This window comes from Oncorhynchus gorbuscha, linkage group LG04 (genome assembly GCF_021184085.1).
Source record: "Oncorhynchus gorbuscha isolate QuinsamMale2020 ecotype Even-year linkage group LG04, OgorEven_v1.0, whole genome shotgun sequence".
Classification (NCBI taxonomy): Eukaryota; Metazoa; Chordata; class Actinopteri; order Salmoniformes; family Salmonidae; genus Oncorhynchus; species Oncorhynchus gorbuscha.
In genome coordinates, this window is record NC_060176.1 from 79,527,029 (window position 1) to 79,546,588 (window position 19,560).

Here is a 19,560-nt window from a genome sequence, read left to right on the forward strand (position 1 = left end):
CTCGGCCCACGAAGCCCTGGGTCCAACAGAGATACCCAAAAGATACCCGGCAGGGTAGCCTAGTGGTTAGAGCGTTGGACTACTAACCAAATCAAATTTGATTTGATTTGATTTGACTAGTAACCAGAAGGTTGCAAGTTGAAATCCACGAGCTGACAAGGTACAAATCTGTCATTCTGCCTCTGAACAGGCAGTTAACCCACTGTTTCTAGGCCGTCATTGAAAATAAGAATTTGATCTTAACTGACTTGCCTAGTTAAATAAAAGTAAAATAAAAAACAACAACAACAGAGATACCAAAGGAAGACCTCCAACAAGTAATTACATCATTATAATTCTGACCCATAAGAGTGGCAGTTTAGGGCTAAACTAAGCATAGCTTACAAAATGTACCCAAGAGTGCTCTCGCTCTCTCTCAATTCCCATCTTATGTAACACGTGTCATATTGTGTTGGTCCGCTAGGGACCGGTTTCATCGTAGTAAGTTCTAATCAATAGCCTAGACTGTGTGTATGTGTATCTTATATTATCATTTATCTTGTTAGTAAATAAATAATCAACTCAATTGGTGTGGAGACTATATACAGGGGGTACCGGTACAGAGTCAATGTGGAGGCTATATAAAAGAGGTACCTGTACCGAGTCAATCTGGACGCTATATACAGGGGGTACCGGGTCAGTATGGGGCTATATACAGGGGGTACCGGTACAGAGTCAATGTGGAGGCTATATACAGGGGATACCGGTAACGAGTCAGTGTGGAGGCTATATACATGGGGTACCGGTACCGGGCCAGTGTGGAGGCTATATACAGGAGGTACCGGAACAGAGTCAATGTGGAGGCTATATACATGGGGTACCGGTACCAAGTCAGTGTGGAGGTTATATACAGGGGGTACCGGGTCAGTGTGGAGGCTATATACAGGGGGTACCGGGCCAGTGTGGAGGCTATATACAGGGGGTACCGGTACCGAGTCAGTGTGGAGGCTATATACATGGGGTACCGGTACCGAGTCAGTGTGGAGGCTATATACAGGGGGTACCGGTACCGAGTCAATCTGGAGGCTATATACAGGTGGTACCGGTACCGAGTCAGTGTGAAGGCTATATACAGGGGGTACCGGTACAGAGTCAGTGTGGAGGCTATATACAGGGGTTACCGATACCGAGTCAGTGTGGAGGCTATATACAGGGGGTACCGGTACCGAGCCAGTGTGGAGGCTATATACAGGGAGTACCGGTACCGAGTCAGTGTGGAGGCTATATACAGGGGGTACCGGTACCGAGTCAATCAGGAGGCTATATACAGGGGGTACCGGGTCAGTGTGGGGGCTATATACAGGGGGTACCGGTACCGAGTCAGTGTGCAGGGGTACAGGTTAGTTGAGGTAATTTGTACATGTGGGTCGGGGTGAAGTGACTATGCATAGATAATAAACAAGCAAGTAGCAGCAGTGTACAAAATAAATGGGGTGTCAATGTCAATGGTCCGGTGACCGAGCAGTTGCCATACCAGGAGGTGATGCAACCAGTCAGGATGCTCTCGATGGTGCAGCTGTAGAACTTCTTGAGGATCTGGGGACCCATGCCAAATCTTTTCAGTCTCCTGAGGGGGAAAAGGTTTTGTCGTGCTCCTCTTCATGACTGTCTTGGTTAGTTTGGACCATGATCCTGTACAAACTAGAGATAACATATATACAAAAGTATGTGGACACATCTTAAAATGAGAGGATTCGCATAGTTCAGTCACACCCGTTGCTGACAGGTATATAAAATCAAACACACCGCCATGCAATCTCCATAGACAAAAATTAACAGTAGATGGCCTTACTGAAGAGCTCAGTGACTTTCCTCGTGGCACCATCATAGGATGCCAACTTTCCAACAAGTCAGTTGAGCAAGTTTCTGCCCTGTTAGAGCTGCAACGGCCAACTGTAAGTGCTTTTATTGTGAAGTAGAAACGTCTAGGAGTAACAATGGCTGAAGTGGTAGGTCACACAAGCTCACAGAACGGGACCGCCGCATGCTGAAGCGTGTAAAAATCGTCTGTCCTCGGTTGCAACACTCACTACCGAGTTACAAACTGGCTCTGGAAGCAACGTCAGCACAAGAACTGTTTGTCGGGAGCTTCATGAAATGTGTTTCCATGGCCGAGCAGCCGAACACAAGCCTAAGATCACCATGCACAATGCCAAGCGTCGGTTGGAGGGGTGTAAAGATCACCGCTTCTGGAATCTGGAGTGATGAATCACGCTTCACCATCTGGCAGTCTGACGGACAAATCTGGGTTTGGCGGATGCCAGGAGAACGCTACCTGCCCCAATGCATAGTTCCAACTGTAAGGTTTGGTGGATGAGGAATAACAGTCTGGTTTAGGCCCCTTAGTTCCAGTGAAGAGAAATCTTAACGCTACATCATACAATGACATTCCAGATGATTCTGTGCTTCCAACTTTGTTGCAACAGTTTGGGGAAGGCCCTTTCCTGTTACAGCATGACAATGCCCCCGTGCACAAAGCAAGGTCCATACAGAAATGGTTTGTCGAGATCAGTGTGGATGGCCTGCACAGAGCCTTGACCTCAACCCCATCGAACACCTTTAGGATTAATTGAAACGCCGACTACGAGACAGACCTAATCGCTCAACATCAGCGCCCGACCTCACTAATGCTCTTGTGGCTGAATGGAAACAAGTCTCCTCAGCAATGTTCCAACATCTAGTGGAAAGTCTTCCCAGAAGAGTAGAGGCTGTTATAGCAGCAATTTTCCATCATCTAGTGGAAAGCCTTCCCAGAAGAGTGGAGGCTGTTATAGCAGCAATGTTCCATCATCTAGTGGAAAGCCTTCCCAGAAGAGTAGAGGCTCTTATAGCAGCAATGTTCCATCATCTAGTGGAAAGCCTTCCCAGAAGAGTGGAGGCTGTTATAGCAGCAAAAGGGGGGGACCAACTCCATATTAATGCCCATGATTTTGGAATGAGATGTTCGACGAGCAGGTGTCCACATACTCATGTAGTGTAGGAACTTGCAAGACAGCATGATCATACACGGGACGAGGAACATATTATACCCCCCCCCCCCCCATCACCAGTTATAGTGGTCAGACAGTCACCAAAGATGATCCTATGTGGCTTTGATATAGAACTGCTACAAATGTAGTTCTCTCTCTGGTTTCACAGAAGTCATTGAAAATCGGAGGCATAGCGTGTCAGTTTGATTCATGGGCAAATAAAAAAAGCAAAGCCAACGTTGCCAAGGCATGTTATGTTGACAACAGATTCAGACACCACACACACACACACACACACACACACACACACACACACACACACACACACACACACACACACACACACACACACACACACACACACACACACACACACACACACACACACACACACACACACACACACACACACACACACAACACACGCACACGCACACGCACACGCACACACTACAGTGTTGCCATGGTATTAGTGTATCCACATTAGGGCAATACCTGGGAATTTCTGTAACTTTGAAGTCATATAAACTTAGTGTTTGTTCCTTGAGGGGTTTGAATGAAGACATTTTCTGTATTTATGGGTATGGTGGTTAGGTTTGCAAAATTCTGTTAATTTTCTCAAAATTCCCAGGTTTTCGAGAAATACAGGTACTCCCTGTTATTGGTAATGGTGAGAGGTTAGCATGTCTTGGGGGTATGATATTACATGCTAACCTCCCCTGTTATTGGTAATGGTGAGAGGTTAGCATGTTTTGGGGGTATGATATTACATGCTAACCTCCCCTGTTATTGGTAATGGTGAGAGGTTAGCATGTCTTGAGGGTATGGTTAGCATGTTTTGGGGGTATTACATGCTAACCTCCCCTGTTATTGGTAATGGTGAGAGGTTAGCATGTTTTGGGGTATGATATTACATGCTAACCTCCTCTGTTATTGGTAATGGTGAGAGGTTAGCATGTCTTGGGGGTATGATATTACATGCTAACCTCCCTGGTAGGCCCTAATGAGAGGTTAGCATATCTTGGGGGTATGATATTACATGCTAACCTCCCTGGTAGGCCCTAATGAGAGGTTAGCATATCTTGGGGGTATGATATTACATGCTAACCTCCCTGGTAGGCCCTAATGAGAGGTTAGCATATCTTGGGGGTATGATATTACATGCTAACCTCCCTGGTAGGCCCTAATGAGAGGTTAGCATGTCTTGGGGGTATGATATTACATGCTAACCTCCCTGGTAGGCCCTAATTAGAGGTTACCATATCTTGGGGGTATGATATTACATGCTAACCTCCCTGGTAGGCCCTAATGAGAGATTAGCATATCTTCTTATTTACAATACATCCAACAAGTTTATAGAGTCACAGGCTTGATGTAGTCATTGCATGCTAGGAATATGGGACCAAATACTAAACTTTTGACCCCCTACCTTTTTGAGAAAAAAACATATTGTTAGACAAAATCTTTCTCTGGGCAATTGTATTCGTATAAAATAACATAATTACCCATTTTGTTGAGCGTACAATATAGCTCAGTATTTGAATTGTTGATTTTACACAGTCATTATTTCTCATCTTTGTCAAGGGTGTCAGTAAATTCGGACTCCCCCGTTCGACGTGATCCAAGTCATTGTATCGGACCCAGGGATTTGAAAGTTTTCACAAAGCAACAGGTTTTTATTTGGTCTTCACTCAAAAAGGAACTCTAGTCTAGGTGACAGAAGAGGCAGGCCTGGATCCTACCTCAATAGGGGGTTAACTGATGAACAGAAGAGGTAGCCCTGGATCCTACCTCAGTAAGGGGCTAACTGATGAACAGAAGAGGTAGCCCTGGATCCTACCTCAATAAGGGGCTAACTGATGAACAGAAGAGGTAGGCCTGGATCCTATCTCAATACCTCAATAAGGGGCTAACTGATGAACAGAAGAGGTAGCCCTGGATCCTACCTCAATAAAGTGCAATAAATTATTTTTATTATTATTTATTTTTTAAATCAGATCATTTTCATTGGGTCAGGAGCATACACACACACACACACACACACACACACACACACACACACACACACACACACACACACACACACACACACACACACACACACACACACACACACACACACACACACACACACACACACACACACACGACACACACACACGAGGGAAAAATCAATGCATAGTGTCAACTTACATAGCAAAATGAGAAGCTGAGAGCAAATTATGTTAATACTGAAGCTGTGTTTGAGATACAATAGTAATGCTGGGATCCTGTTCACTGATTGACTCTTATAGGCTTCCATAGACACATGATAAGAGATGACAACATGTCACATTTTGCAAAAAAAAGAAACTCATCTTACCGTACTTAACTCCAAAATAGAGCAGTAGTAAAAAGTCCCAATCACCACCGTCATTTTGGAGAAGGAAGAAGAAGTCCTGTTTGGGTGTATGATGAAATGATGGCAACTTTAACATGATCATCAAACGCAATTCAGTAGAACTCTGGATGTCATAACTTGTCTTGAGGAGTGGATTTCTCAACCAGAGAGAAACCCAGACGGCGGCTGTCATCGTACTGTTATTAGATTATGGCAAAAAGCTTTTCTAACTCTCAGCTAGGCCACCCAGACAGGGCCCACCCAGACAGGGCCCACTCAGACCGGGCCAACCCAGACCGTGCCCATTCAGACAGGGCCCAACCAGACCGTGCCCACCCAGACAGGGCCCACCCAGACAGGGCCCAACCAGACAGGGCCCAACCAGACAGGGCCCAACCAGACAGGGCCCACCCAGACAGGGCCCAACCAGACAGGGCCCAACCAGACAGGGCCCAACCAGACAGGGCCCAACCAGACAGGGCCCACCCAGACCGGGCCCACCCAGACAGGGCCCACCCAGACCGTGCCCACCCAGACCGGGTCAAGGCAAAAACACATCAGGTGGTCAGACATCAGCCCAGGATGACCTGAACTTGGGGCTTCCTCCAAAATGGAAACCTATTTCCTATATCGCATTGGGTCCTGGTCAAAAGTAGTGCACTATATAGGGAATAGGGTGCTATTTCTGACGGACACTTGGACTTTCCAAGGAGATGGGCAGCAGCAGTAGCATATGACCAGGAAACAACACAAAACATGATTTGGTATCAAGCCGTTCAAATGGACAGAAAAACAACAAGCAAAACTAACAGAAATACAATCTGTGTGCAAAATGGAGGTAAAAAAAGGAGCAGTACGGGGAGAATACTTCACTCCTTTGGGGAATGGGTTGTCTGTGTCGGAGTTCCTTGGATGGTCTGAGATTAGGGACACGATAAGAAAATGTACAAAGTCCTTTTTTTGGGGCAGAGGAGGCGGGGCATTAGGTGTTCAAAGGGGTCAGAGGGTGAGTGGTCGTGACAACCACTACCTGTGGACAGGCAGGTGCAGGCCGTTGAGGGAGGAGGAGGAGGAGGAGGTGGTGAGGGGCGGGTGGAGATCCAGCTGGGCGAGCAGAGGGAAGTGGTCAGAGGGGATGTGGGGGTGGGGACAGCCAGTGATGTTGTTGTCCGTTAACCACCGAGACTCCAGGGGACCGAGCAACCCGGCTACAGACATGTGAGTCTTGGAGAAGAAGATGTAATCGATTACGCCCTGCACAGCGAGGAAGAAATAAAGAACGGAGAAAGATCTTGTCAGCATTGCTATACGTTCAAATATTCTAAAATATATTTTAGCATCATGGATGCTCTGTAATGTTGACACTTTGCTCTACAGTATGGGGTGATGGGGGGAGAGAGAGAGAGAGAGAGAGAGAGAGAGAGAGAGAGAGAGAGAGAGAGAGAGAGAGGCAGAGAGATGGACAGAAGGAGGGAGAAAAACTGATGGACAGAGAGGAGGGAGAGAGATGGAAGGAGAGAGAGAGAAGAGAGAAGGAGTACAGAAAGAGGGAGCGCGAGAGAGGAGTGTAACGGCTTTCTATTGTAGAAGGAGACCAAGGCACAGCGTGGTAGGCGTACATCGTAACTTTATTGACGACACCAAACAAAATAACAAAGACAAAAAAAACAAAAGAGCACAGTCCTGTCAGGCAACAGCAACTAAACAGAAAACAAGATCCCACAAACTCAGGTGGAAAACAGGCTGCCTAAGTAAGAAGGACGGTATCCGATTCCCAATCAGAGACAACGATAGACAGCTGCCTCTGATTGGGAACCACACTCGGCCAAAAACAAAGAAATAAAAAACATAGAATTTCACACCCTGACCTAACCAAACAGAGAATAATAAGGATCTCAATAAAAGGAGAGAGAGAAGGGAGAGAAATAGAGAGAGCGACAGGAACCAGTCAGCTTTACCTTGAAGTCGTATGTGTATCTGTAAGTCATGAGGCTGTCCTCATAGGGCAGTCCCTATAGCCTACCACTAACCCTATGAGGGCAGTCCCTATAGTCTACCACTAACCCTATGAGGACAGTCCCTATAGTCTACATCTAACCCTATGAGGACAGTCCCTATAGCCTACCACTAACTCTATGAGGGCAGTCCCTATAGCCTACCACTAACCCTATGAGGGCAGTCCCTATAGCCTACCACTAACCCTATGAGGACAGTCCCTATAGCCTACCACTAACCCTATGAGGACAGTCCCTATAGCCTACCACTAACCCTATGAGGACAGTCCCTATAGTCTACATCTAACCCTATGAGGACAGTCCCTATAGCCTACCACTAACTCTATGAGGACAGTCCCTATTGTCTACCACTAACCCTATGAGGGCAGTCCCTATAGTCTACATCTAACCCTATGAGGACAGTCCCTATAGCCTACCACTAACTCTATGAGGACAGTCCCTATTGTCTACCACTAACCCTATGAGGGCAGTCCCTATAGTCTACCACTAACCCTATGAGGACAGTCCCTATAGTCTACCACTAACCCTATGAGGACAGTCCCTATTGTCTACCACTAACCCTATGAGGGCAGTCCCTATAGTCTACCACTAACCCTATGAGGACAGTCCCTATAGTCTACCACTAACCCTATGAGGACAGTCCCTATAGTCTACCACTAACGCTATGAGGACAGTCCCTATAGTCTACCACGAACCCTATGAGGACAGTCCCTATAGTCTACCACTAACCCTATGAGGACAGTCCCTATAGCCTACCACTAACCCTATGAGGACAGTCCCTATAGTCTACCACTAACCCTGAGGACAGTCCCTATAGCCTACCACTAACCCTATGAGGGCAGTCCCTATAGCCTACCACTAACCCTATGAGGACAGTCCCTATAGTCTACCACTAACCCTATGAGGACAGTCCCTGTTGCCTACCACTAACCCGACAAGGACAGTCCCTATAGCCTACCACTAACCCTACAAGGACAGTCCCTATAGCCTACCACTAACCCTACAAGGACAGTCCCTATAGCCTACCACTAACCCTACAAGGACAGTCCCTATAGCCTACCACTAACCCTACAAGGACAGTCCCTATAGTCTACCACTAACCCTATGAGGACAGTCCCTATAGCCTACCACTAACCCTATGAGGACAGTCCCTATAACCTACAACTAACCCTATGAGGACAGTCCCTATAGCCTACCACTAACCCTATGAGGACAGTCCCTATAGCCTACCACTAACCCTATGAGGACAGTCCCTCTAGCCTACCACTAACCTTATGAGGAGAATCCATAGGGTTAGTGGTAATCTTGCAACCTCCGCCATCCTCTCCGAGCAGAGCAGGCATGCCCGTTAGCATAGCCTAGTGGTTAGAGGAGGGAGGCAGGTTGCCTAGTGGTTAGAGGAGGGAGGCAGGTTGCCTAGCGGTTAGAGGAGGGAGGCAGGTAGCCTAGCGGTTAGAGGAGGAGGCAGGTTCCTAGCGGTTAGAGGAGGGAGGCAGGTAGCCTAGCGGTTAGAGGAGGGAGGCAGGTAGCCTAGCATTAGAGGAGGGAGGCAGGTAGCCTAGTGGTTAGAGGAGGGAGGCAGGTAGCCTAGCGGTTAGAGGAGGGAGGCAGGTAGCCTAGCGGTTAGAGGAGGGAGGCAGGTAGCCTAGCGGTTAGAGGAGGGAGGCAGGTAGCCTAGCGGTTAGAGGAGGGAGGCAGGTTCCTAGCGGTTAGAGGAGGGAGGCAGGTTGCCTAGCGGTTAGAGGAGGGGAGGCAGGTTGCCTAGCGGTTAGAGGAGGGAGGCAGGTTCCCTAGCGGTTAGAGGAGGGAGGCAGGTTGCCTAGCGGTTAGAGGAGGGAGGCAGGTTGCCTAGCGGTTAGAGGAGGGAGGCAGGTAGCCTAGCGGTTAGAGGAGGGAGGCAGGTAGCCTAGCGGTTAGAGGAGGGAGGCAGGTAGCCTAGCGGTTAGAGGAGGGAGGCAGGTAGGCTAGTGGTTAGAGGAGGGAGGCAGGGTAGCCTAGTGGTTAAAGCGTTGGACTAGTAACCGGAAGGTTGCAAGTTCAAATCCCCGAGCTGACATGGTACAAATCTGTCGTTCTGCCCCTGAACAGGCAGTTAACCCACTGTTCCTAGGCCGTCATTGAAAATGAGTTCTTAACTGACTTGCCTAGTTAAATAAATAAATAAGAATGAACTCTTAACTGACTTCCCTAGTTAAATAAAGGTAAAATAAACACGCAAGGCACTTTATTTCCATCAAGGTAGATGAAAGAAAGTATGTGCTCTGCTCATACTGAGATAAAATTAGGTTCAGTTATGAGACTGACTCATTTGGACGCCTGAATGTCATTCAAAGTTGATTTTATAAAACATGATTCAATGCAGTGGGAGTTCTGGGAACAAATAACCCAACAAAAACAAAGTAGAGTTTTACCATATGAATAAAAATGCTCTAAATAAGTAATATTACTATTGATATACTATAGTATTTACTGGAGTGATGTGGGCATAACTGTAGTATACTATAGTAACAATTATTTTAGTATAAATACGGTAGTATTACTATTGATATACTATAGAATTCACAGTAGTGTTGTTGCAAAAACACAACCGTGATGACTGTAGTATACTATAGTATTCAGTTCACTGTAGTATTTTTGCGGACATGAATGTAGTATACTGTAGTAAGGATTATTATAGTATAAATACTGTAGTATTGCTATAGTAAAAACGGTAATAGACAATGTAATGAAACAGGCAGGGAGCAGGTCTCGAACCCTCGACCTTCTAGCCCGAAGTCCAGCGCGCTATCGACTATGTCCCAAAAGCATGCTCTACCGGCAGAGTCGATATCCACGATTATAAACGCAGGGTCGTTACAATACTATTTACTGTATTTTTTTTTTTTACATAGATTTGGGGGCTTTCTCCTTATTAAGGAAATGTTCCATAACCTGGAGGTAGGTAGGACTGTAATCTGAACTGAGCTTCTGCTCTTTTCAACAACGTGCAGGGAACACAATATATGGTCTATACTTGGCATGTAGGTTCCTCACTCATGGGTGGCTAGAAGAAGTTTGGATCGTGCTTAGGAGTTACATAGGCGGTTTTTCTGTTTAAACACAAGACGGTCACGTGTCCTGTTGCGGTGATAGTGGCGCCAGCATCCGGTCATGTGTCCTGTTGCGGTGATAGTGGCGCCAGCATCCGGTCACGTGTCCTGTTGCGGTGATAGTGGCGCCAGCATCCGGTCACGTGTCCTGTTGCGGTGAAATCCCCAGCTGACATGGTAGTGGCGCCAGCATCCGGTCACGTGTCCTGTTGTTCCTAGTGGCACCAGCATCACAGTATCAATAACGCTTTAACTAACAGGGCTTGTTCCTAGGCTGCTGAGTGGCTGCAGACCCCATGTTATGAAATAAACACTGGGGTTGTCATCCGATAATATATTTTCGAAGTATATTGGCAACTGCAGACTTTATTTATGTCTGATAACTATCTAACACTATTGTAAATGCTTTATCAACCAACCAACCAACCTAGCTAGCTACTGTACATTTCAATAAATTTATCTAGCCATTTGCAATAGTAGCTATCGTAGATTGTAAACGTAGTGACAATTGCTCGTTGTTGATTTGTTAGCTGACAGTAGTGGGTATAACGTAGAACAGCTATGCAACTGCATCGGACCTGATTTGCAGGATAAGTTTAGTTTCCAGCTGTGAGCTGTCAAAACCTCCATTCAACATGCATATCAGCAGTTCTGACAACTTGAACACACACAGCTGAACGTGTTGTCGGGTTAGTGTCTAAAGTAAATACACCCCCAAGGCTGAAACATGGGTCTTGAGTAATTTGACAAGCGGATAGAGAGCACCCTCTCCTTAGCCAGCTAACAAGCAAACTGTGTGCTTGTATCTTGGGAAGAGGTGACGCAAAATGTAATATATATAATAATAATATATAATACTAATATATATAATAATATAATATATGCCATTTAGCAGACGCTTTTATCCAAAGCGACTTACAGTAATGTGTGCATACATTCTACGTATGGGTGGTCCCGGGGATCGAACCCACTACCCTGGCGTTACAAGCGCCATGCTCTACCAACTGAGCTACAGAAGGAGAGACATTCGGCCAAATAAATTATCTGTAACAATTACAATATAAAACATTGTATTACCTGCATTCGGGGGGTGGTAGAGAAGATGTAAATGGTGATACTGTTAAAGACATACAGAAGGAGATCCTGCACGTCCCGAACTACAAAGAGGATGAAGGAAGAACAACAAACATGGCTTCCGTTCGTACCGTCTAACCGAATCATAACGTGGCTTCCCTAATCCGTGGTGGGCCGTCCCTTCCCCTGAACCCTAACATAACCTTAATTTAATGTAAACCCTTTTGAATTCCAACTTCAATGTGGAGGTATGCACGTCCCAAAGATCCCAGATTGCACGGGCCATATATGTGCCCCTCGGAACCAAAGTTACCTTCCGTTGTTTCTGAACGAGACGAATTGAATGAAGGACACCCGTAGAAACCAAATATGGCAACCTGCACGAGGATTGTGAAAGGTCAGTTCCACAAACTGTTTTTTTTGGTCTGTTCTCATGCAATTCAACTATTACAATAAAATATCGACATATATCAAAACTTGCCAATACATTGTCGGCTTTAGTTCTTAGCTGCCGACTCGGACCAGTAGCTAATTAGCGATGTTAGATTTGTAGCAAGTTCTAGTGTCTTAGCTACTATCGCCAGTATTAATTAATTAAGTATTGATTAACTAACCAGTTGTGTTGTTTTTTACGCTTAAATCGCGTCCATAAATGTGCCACTGTGCGCCAACTCATTTTCTAGTGTGGTTAACTGACCTGCCCAGCAGTGTCTATGCTGGTGGGCTTGATGACACAATCAATGTCTGACATTGTATCTACGAGTACGATTTGTTTTGAATACGGTTTCTGTCATTTTTCTTCTTCACCTAACGTTACTATGCAAACCTTTTGGATATGTTGATGTCATGTTTCTAAGTTGGCTAAACTTCACAGATTGTCGGGTGAAATGCGTCTATACTTTAAACAATCAATCAGCAATCAAGGCTGTATCACAACCGGCCGTGATTTGGGGTCTCATCGGGCAGCGTCGTCCTGGTTTGGCCAGTGCATGTCGTCATTGTACATAAGAATTTGTTCTTAACTAATTGCCTGGTTAGAAAAACATACAATTAACTGGACAGCTGAAAGGGCCAGTGGTGGAGAAGGTACTAAATGTTCATAGTTGAGTAAAAGTAAAGATGATGATAACTGACCTGATATCTCCAGCTGACTGGTTGACCAGGGAAGGTAACTGACCTGATATCTCCAGCTGACCAGGGAAGGTAACTGACCTGATATCTCCAGCTGACTGCTGACCAGGGAAGGTAACTGACATGATATCTCCAGCTGACTGCTGACCAGGGAAGGTAACTGACCTGATATCTCCAGCTGACCAGGGAAGGTAACTGACCTGATATCTCCAGCTGACTGACTGACCAGGGAAGGTAACTGACCTGATATCTCCAGCTGACTGACTGACCAGGGAAGGTAACTGACCTGATATCTCCAGCTGACTGACTGACCAGGGAAGGTAATTGACCTGATATCTCCAGCTGACCAGGGAAGGTAACTGACCTGATATCTCCAGCTGACCAGGAAGGTAACTGACCTGATATCTCCAGCTGACCAGGGAAGGTAACTGACCTGATATCTCCAGCTGACTAGGGAAGGTAACTGACCTGATATCTCCAGCTGACCAGGGAGGTAGGACCTGATATCTCCAGCTGACCAGGGAAGGTAACTGACCTGATATCTCCAGCTGACCAGGAAGGTAACTGACCTGACATCTCCAGCTGACCAGGGAAGGTAACTGACCTGATATCTCCAGCTGACCAGGGAAGGTAACTGACCTGATATCTCCAGCTGACCAGGGAAGGTAACTGAGATATCTCCAGCTGACCAGGGAAGGTAACTGACCTGACATCTCCAGCTGACTGCTGACCAGGGAAGGTAACTGACCTGATATCTCCAGCTGACCAGGGAAGGTAACTGACCTGATTCTCCAGCTGACTAGGGAAGGTAACTGACCTGACATCTCCAGCTGACTAGGGAAGGTAACTGACCTGATATCTCCAGCTGACCAGGAAGGTAACTGACCTGATATCTCCAGCTGACCAGGGAAGGTAACTGACCTGATATCTCCAGCTGACCAGGGAAGGTAACTGACCTGATATCTCCAGCTGACCAGGGAAGGTAACTGACAAGCTGACTGCTGACCAGGGAAGGTAACTGACCTGATATCTCCAGCTGACCAGGGAAGGTAACTGACCTGATATCTCCAGCTGACTAGGAAGGTAACTGGTATCTCCAGCTGACTAGGAAGGTAACTGACATATCTCCAATGACCAGGGAAGGTAACTGACCTGATATCTCCAGCTGACCAGGGAAGGTAACTGACCTGATATCTCCATGACTAGGGAAGGTAACTGACCTGATATCTCCAGCTGACCAGGGAAGGTAATACCTAGGACCAGGGAAGGTAACTGACCTGATATCTCCAGCTGACCAGGGAAGGTAACTGACCTGATATCTCCAGCTGACCAGGGAAGGTAACTGACCTGATATCTCCAGCTGACCAGGGAAGGTCTTAACTGACCTGATATCTCCAGGAAGGTAACTGACCAAAGGTAACTGACCTGATATCTCCAGCTGACCAGGGAAGGTAACTGACCTGATATCTCCAGCTGACCAGGGAAGGTAACTGACCTGATATCCAGGGAAGGTAACTGATATCCAGCTGACCAGGGAAGGTAACTGACCTGATATCTCCAGCTGACCAGGGAAGGTAACTGACCTGTATCTCCAGCTGACTGCTGACCAGGGAAGGTAACTGACCTGATATCTCCAGCTGACTGACCAGGGAAGGTAACTGACCTGATATCTCCAGCTGACCAGGGAAGGTAGATCTCCAGCTGACCAGGGAAGGTAACTGACCTGATCTCCAGCTGACTGCTGAAGGGAAGGTAACTGACCTGATATCTCCAGCTGACCAGGGAAGGTAACTGACCTGATATCTCCAGCTGACCAGGGAAGGTAACTGACCTGATATCTCCAGCTGACCAGGGAAGGTAACTGACCTGACATCTCCAGCTGACTGCTGACCAGGGAAGGTAACTGACCTGATATCTCCAGCTGACTAGGGAAGGTAACTGACCTGATATCTCCAGCTGACTAACCTTAGGTAACTGACCTGACATCTCCAACTGACCAGGAAGGTAACTGACCTGACATCTCCAGCTGACCAGGGAAGGTAACTGACCTGATATCTCCAGCCGACTAGGGAAGGTAACTGACCTGATATCTCCAGCTGACCAGAGAAGGTAACTGACCTGATATATCCAGCTGACCAGGGAAGGTAACTGACCTGATATCTCCAGCTGACTAGGGAAGGTAACTGACCATATCTCAACTGCTGACCAGGGAAGGTAACTGACCTGACATCTCCAGCTGACTGCTGACCAGGGAAGGTAACTGACCTGATATCTCCAGCTGACCAGGGAAGGTAACTGACCTGATATCTCCAAAACCAGGGAAGGTAACTGACCTGATATCTCCAGCTGACTAGGGAAGGTAACTGACCTGATATCTCCAGCTGACCAGGAAGGTAACTGACCAGATATCTCCAGCTGACCAGGGAAGGTAACTGACCTGATATCTCCAGCTGACCAGGGAAGGTAACTGACCTGACATCTCCAGCTGACCAGGGAAGGTAACTGACCTGATATCTCCAGCTGACCAGGGAAGGTAACTGACCTGATATCTCCAGCTGACCAGGGAAGGTAACTGACCTGATATCTCCAGCTGACCAGGGAAGGTAACTGACCTGACATCTCCAGCTGACTGCTGACCAGGGAAGGTAACTGACCTGATATCTCCAGCTGACCAGGGAAGGTAACTGACCTGATATCTCCAGCTGACTAGGGAAGGTAACTGACCTGACATCTCCAGCTGACTAGGGAAGGTAACTGACCTCCATCTCCAGCTGACCAGGGAAGGTAACTGACCTGATATCTCCAGCTGACCAGGGAAGGTAACTGACCTGATATCTCCAAATGACCAGGGAAGGTAACTGACCTGATATCTCCAGCTGACCAGGGAAGGTAACTGACCTGACATCTCCAGCTGACTGCTGACCAGGAAGGTAACTGACCTGTAAGCTGACCTGATGATCTCCAGCTGACCAGGGAAGGTAACTGACCTGATATCTCCAGCTGACTAGGGAAGGTAACTGACCTGATATCTCCAGCTGACCAGGGAAGGTAACTGACCTGATATCTCCAGCTGACCAGGGAAGACCAAAGGTAACTGACCTGATATCTCCAGCTGACTAGGGAAGGTAACTGACCTGATATCTCCAGCTGACCAGGGAAATTATCTGACCTGAAGGTAACTGACCAGGGAAGGTAAACACCTGATATCTCCAGCTGACCAGGGAAGGTAACTGACCTGATATCTCCAGCTGACCAGGTAACTGACCTGAACTCAAAGCTGACCAGGGAAGGTAACTGACCTGATATCTCCAACTGAAGGGAAGGTAACTGACCTGATATCTCCAGCTGACCAGGGAAGGTAACTGACCTGATATCTCCAGCTGACCAGGGAAGGTAACTGACCTGTAACCAGGAAGGTAACTGACCTGATATCTCCAATGACCAGGGAAGGTAACTGACCTGATATCTCCAGCTGACCAGGGAAGGTAACTGACCTGACATCTCCAGCTGACTGCTGACCAGGGAAGGTAACTGACCTGACATCTCCAGCTGACTGCTGACCAGGGAAGGTAACTGACCTGATATCTCCAGCTGACCAGGGAAGGTAACTGACCTGATATCTCCAGCTGACCAGGGAAGGTAACTGACCTGACATCTCCAGCTGACTGCTGACCAGGGAAGGTAACTGACCTGATATCTCCAGCTGACCAGGGAAGGTAACTGACCTGATATCTCCAGCTGACCAGGGAAGGTAACTGACCTGATATCTCCAGCTGACCAGGGAAGGTAACTGACCTGACATCTCCAGCTGACTGCTGACCAGGGAAGGTAACTGACCTGATATCTCCAGCTGACTAGGGAAGGTAACTGACCTGATATCTCCAGCTGACTAACTGGGACTGACCTGACATCTCCAGCTGACTTGTTTTGAGGGGAAGGTAACTGACCTGATATCTCCAGCTGACCAGGGAAGGTAACTGACCTGATATCTCCAGCTGACTGGGACTGACCTGATATCTCAGGACCAGGTAACTGACCTGATATCTGACCAGGGAAGGTAACTGACCTGATATCTCCAGCTGACCAGGGAAGGTAACTGACCTGATATCTCCAGCTGACTGCTGACCAGGGAAGGTAACTGACCTGATATCTCCAGCTGACCAGGGAAGGTAACTGACCTGATATCTCCAGCTGACTGACATCTCCAACTGACTGATATCTCCAGCTGACCAGGGAAGGTAACTGACCTGATATCTCCAGCTGACCAGGGAAGGTAACTGACCTGATATCTCCAGCTGACCAGGGAATCTAACTGACTGATATCTCCAGCTGACCAGGGAAGGTAACTGACCTGATATCTCCAGCTGACCAGGGAAGGTAACTGACCTGATATCTCCAGCTGACCCAGGGAAGGTAACTGACCTGATATCTCCAGCTGACCAGGAAGGTAACTGACCTGACTGACCAGGGAAGGTAACTGACCTGATATCTCCAGCTGACTGACAGGGAAGGTAACTTGACCTGATATCTCCAGCTGACCAGGGAAGGTAACTGACCTGATATCTCCAGCTGACCAGGGAAGGTAACTGACCTGATATCTCCAGCTGACTGACCAGGGAAGGTAACTGACCTGATATCTCCAGCTGACTGCTGACCAGGGAAGGTAACTGACCTGATATCTCCAGCTGACCAGGGAAGGTAACTGACCTGATATCTCCAGCTGACCAGGGAAGGTAACTGACCTGATATCTCCAGCTGACTGCTGACCAGGGAAGGTAACTGACCTGATATCTCCAGCTGACTGACCAGGGAAGGTAACTGACCTGATATCTCCAGCTGACCAGGGAAGGTAACTGACCTGATATCTCCAGCTGACCAGGGAAGGTAACTGACCTGATCCATCTCCAAGCTGACCTGATATCTCCAGCTGACTAGGGAAGGTAACTGACCTGATATCTCCAGCTGACCAGGGAAGGTAACTGACCTGATATCTCCAGCTGACCAGGGAAGGTAACTGACCTGATATCTCCAGCTGACCAGGGAAGGTAACTGACCTGATATCTCCAGCTGACCAGGGAAGGTAACTGACCTGATATCTCCAGCTGACCAGGGAAGGTAACTGACCTGATATCTCCAGCTGACCAGGGAAGGTAACTGACCTGACATCTCCAGCTGACTGCTGACCAGGGAAGGTAACTGACCACATCTCCAGGACTGCTGAAGGTAACTGACCTGATATCTCCAGCTGACCAGGGAAGGTAACTGACCTGATATCTCCAGCTGACCAGGGAAGGTAACTGACCTGATATCTCCAGCTGACTGACTGACCAGGGAAGGTAACTGACCTGATATCTCCAGCTGACCAGGGAAGGTAACTGACTGACTCCAGCTGACCAGGGAAGGTAACTGACCTGATATCTCCAGCTGACCAGGGAAGGTAACTGACCTGATATCTCCAGCTGACCTCCAGGGAAGGTAACTGACCTGATATCTCCAGCTGACTGACTGACCAGGGAAGGTAACTGACCTGATATCTCCAGCTGACTGCTGACCAGGGAAGGTAACTGACCTGATATCTCCAGCTGACCAGGGAAGGTAACTGACCTGATATCTCCAGCTGACCAGGGAAGGTAACTGACCTGATATCTCCAGCTGACTGCTGAGGGAAGGTAACTGACCTGATATCTCCAGCTGACCAGGGAAGGTAACTGACCTGATATCTCCAGCTGACCAGGGAAGGTAACTGACCTGATATCTCCAGCTGACCAGGGAAGGTAACTGACCTGATATCTCCAGCTGACTGCTGAGGGAAGGTAACTGACCTGATATCTCCAGCTGACCAGGGAAGGTAACTGACCTGATATCTCCAGCTGACCAGGGAAGGTAACTGACCTGATATCTCCAGCTGACCAGGGAAGGTAACTGACCTGATATCTCCAGCTGACCAGGGAAGGTAACTGACCTGATATCTCCAGCTGACCAGGGAAGGTAACTGACCTGATATCTCCAGCTGACCAGGGAAGGTAACTGACCTGATATCTCCAGCTGACTGCTGACCAGGGAAGGTAACTGACCTGATATCTCCAGCTGACCAGGGAAGGTAACTGACCTGATATCTCCAGCTGACCAGGGAAGGTAACTGACCTGATATCTCCAGCTGACCAGGGAAGGTAACTGACCTGATATCTCCAGCTGACCAGGGAAGGTAACTGACCTGATATCTCCAGCTCCAGACCAGGGAAGGTAACTGACCTGATATCTCCAGCTGACCAGGGAAGGTAACTGACCTGATATCTCCAGCTGACCAGGGAAGGTAACTGACCTGATATCTCCAGCTGACCAGGGAAGGTAACTGACCTGATATCTCCAGCTGACCAGGGAAGGTAACTGACCTGATATCTCCAGCTGACTGCTGACCAGGGAAGGTAACTGACCTGATATCTCCAGCTGACCAGGGAAGGTAACTGACCTGATATCTCCACTGACCTCCAGCTGACCAGGGAAGGTAACTGACCTGATATCTCCAGCTGACCAGGGAAGGTAACTGACCTGATATCTCCAGGACCAGAAGGTAACTGAGGGGAAGGTAACTGATATCTCCAGCTGATATCTCCAGCTGACCAGGGAAGGTAACTGACCTGATATCTCCAGCTGACCAGGGAAGGTAACTGACCTGATATCTCCAGCTGACCAGGAAGGTAACTGACCTGATATCTCCAGCTGACTGACTGACCAGGGAAGGTAACTGACCTGATATCTCCAGCTGACTGACTGACCAGGGAAGGTAACTGACCTGATATCTCCAGCTGACCAGGGAAGGTAACTGACCTGATATCTCCAGCTGACTGCTGACCAGGGAAGGT

At 47.8% G+C, this 19,560-nt stretch overlaps 1 protein-coding gene across 1 annotated transcript in view; it reads left to right on the forward strand.

The window, feature by feature from the left end:
- Nucleotides 1-11,822: 11,822 nt before the first annotated feature.
- The window catches only part of mrpl1 (mitochondrial ribosomal protein L1), a 34,599-nt gene continuing 26,861 nt past the window's right edge, over nucleotides 11,823-19,560 (forward strand). The window contains exon 1 of the mRNA XM_046348180.1: nucleotides 11,823-11,963. Within this exon, the coding sequence (XP_046204136.1) occupies nucleotides 11,936-11,963 (28 nt within the window). The 5' untranslated portion in view covers nucleotides 11,823-11,935. The remainder of the gene's footprint in view (nucleotides 11,964-19,560) is intronic.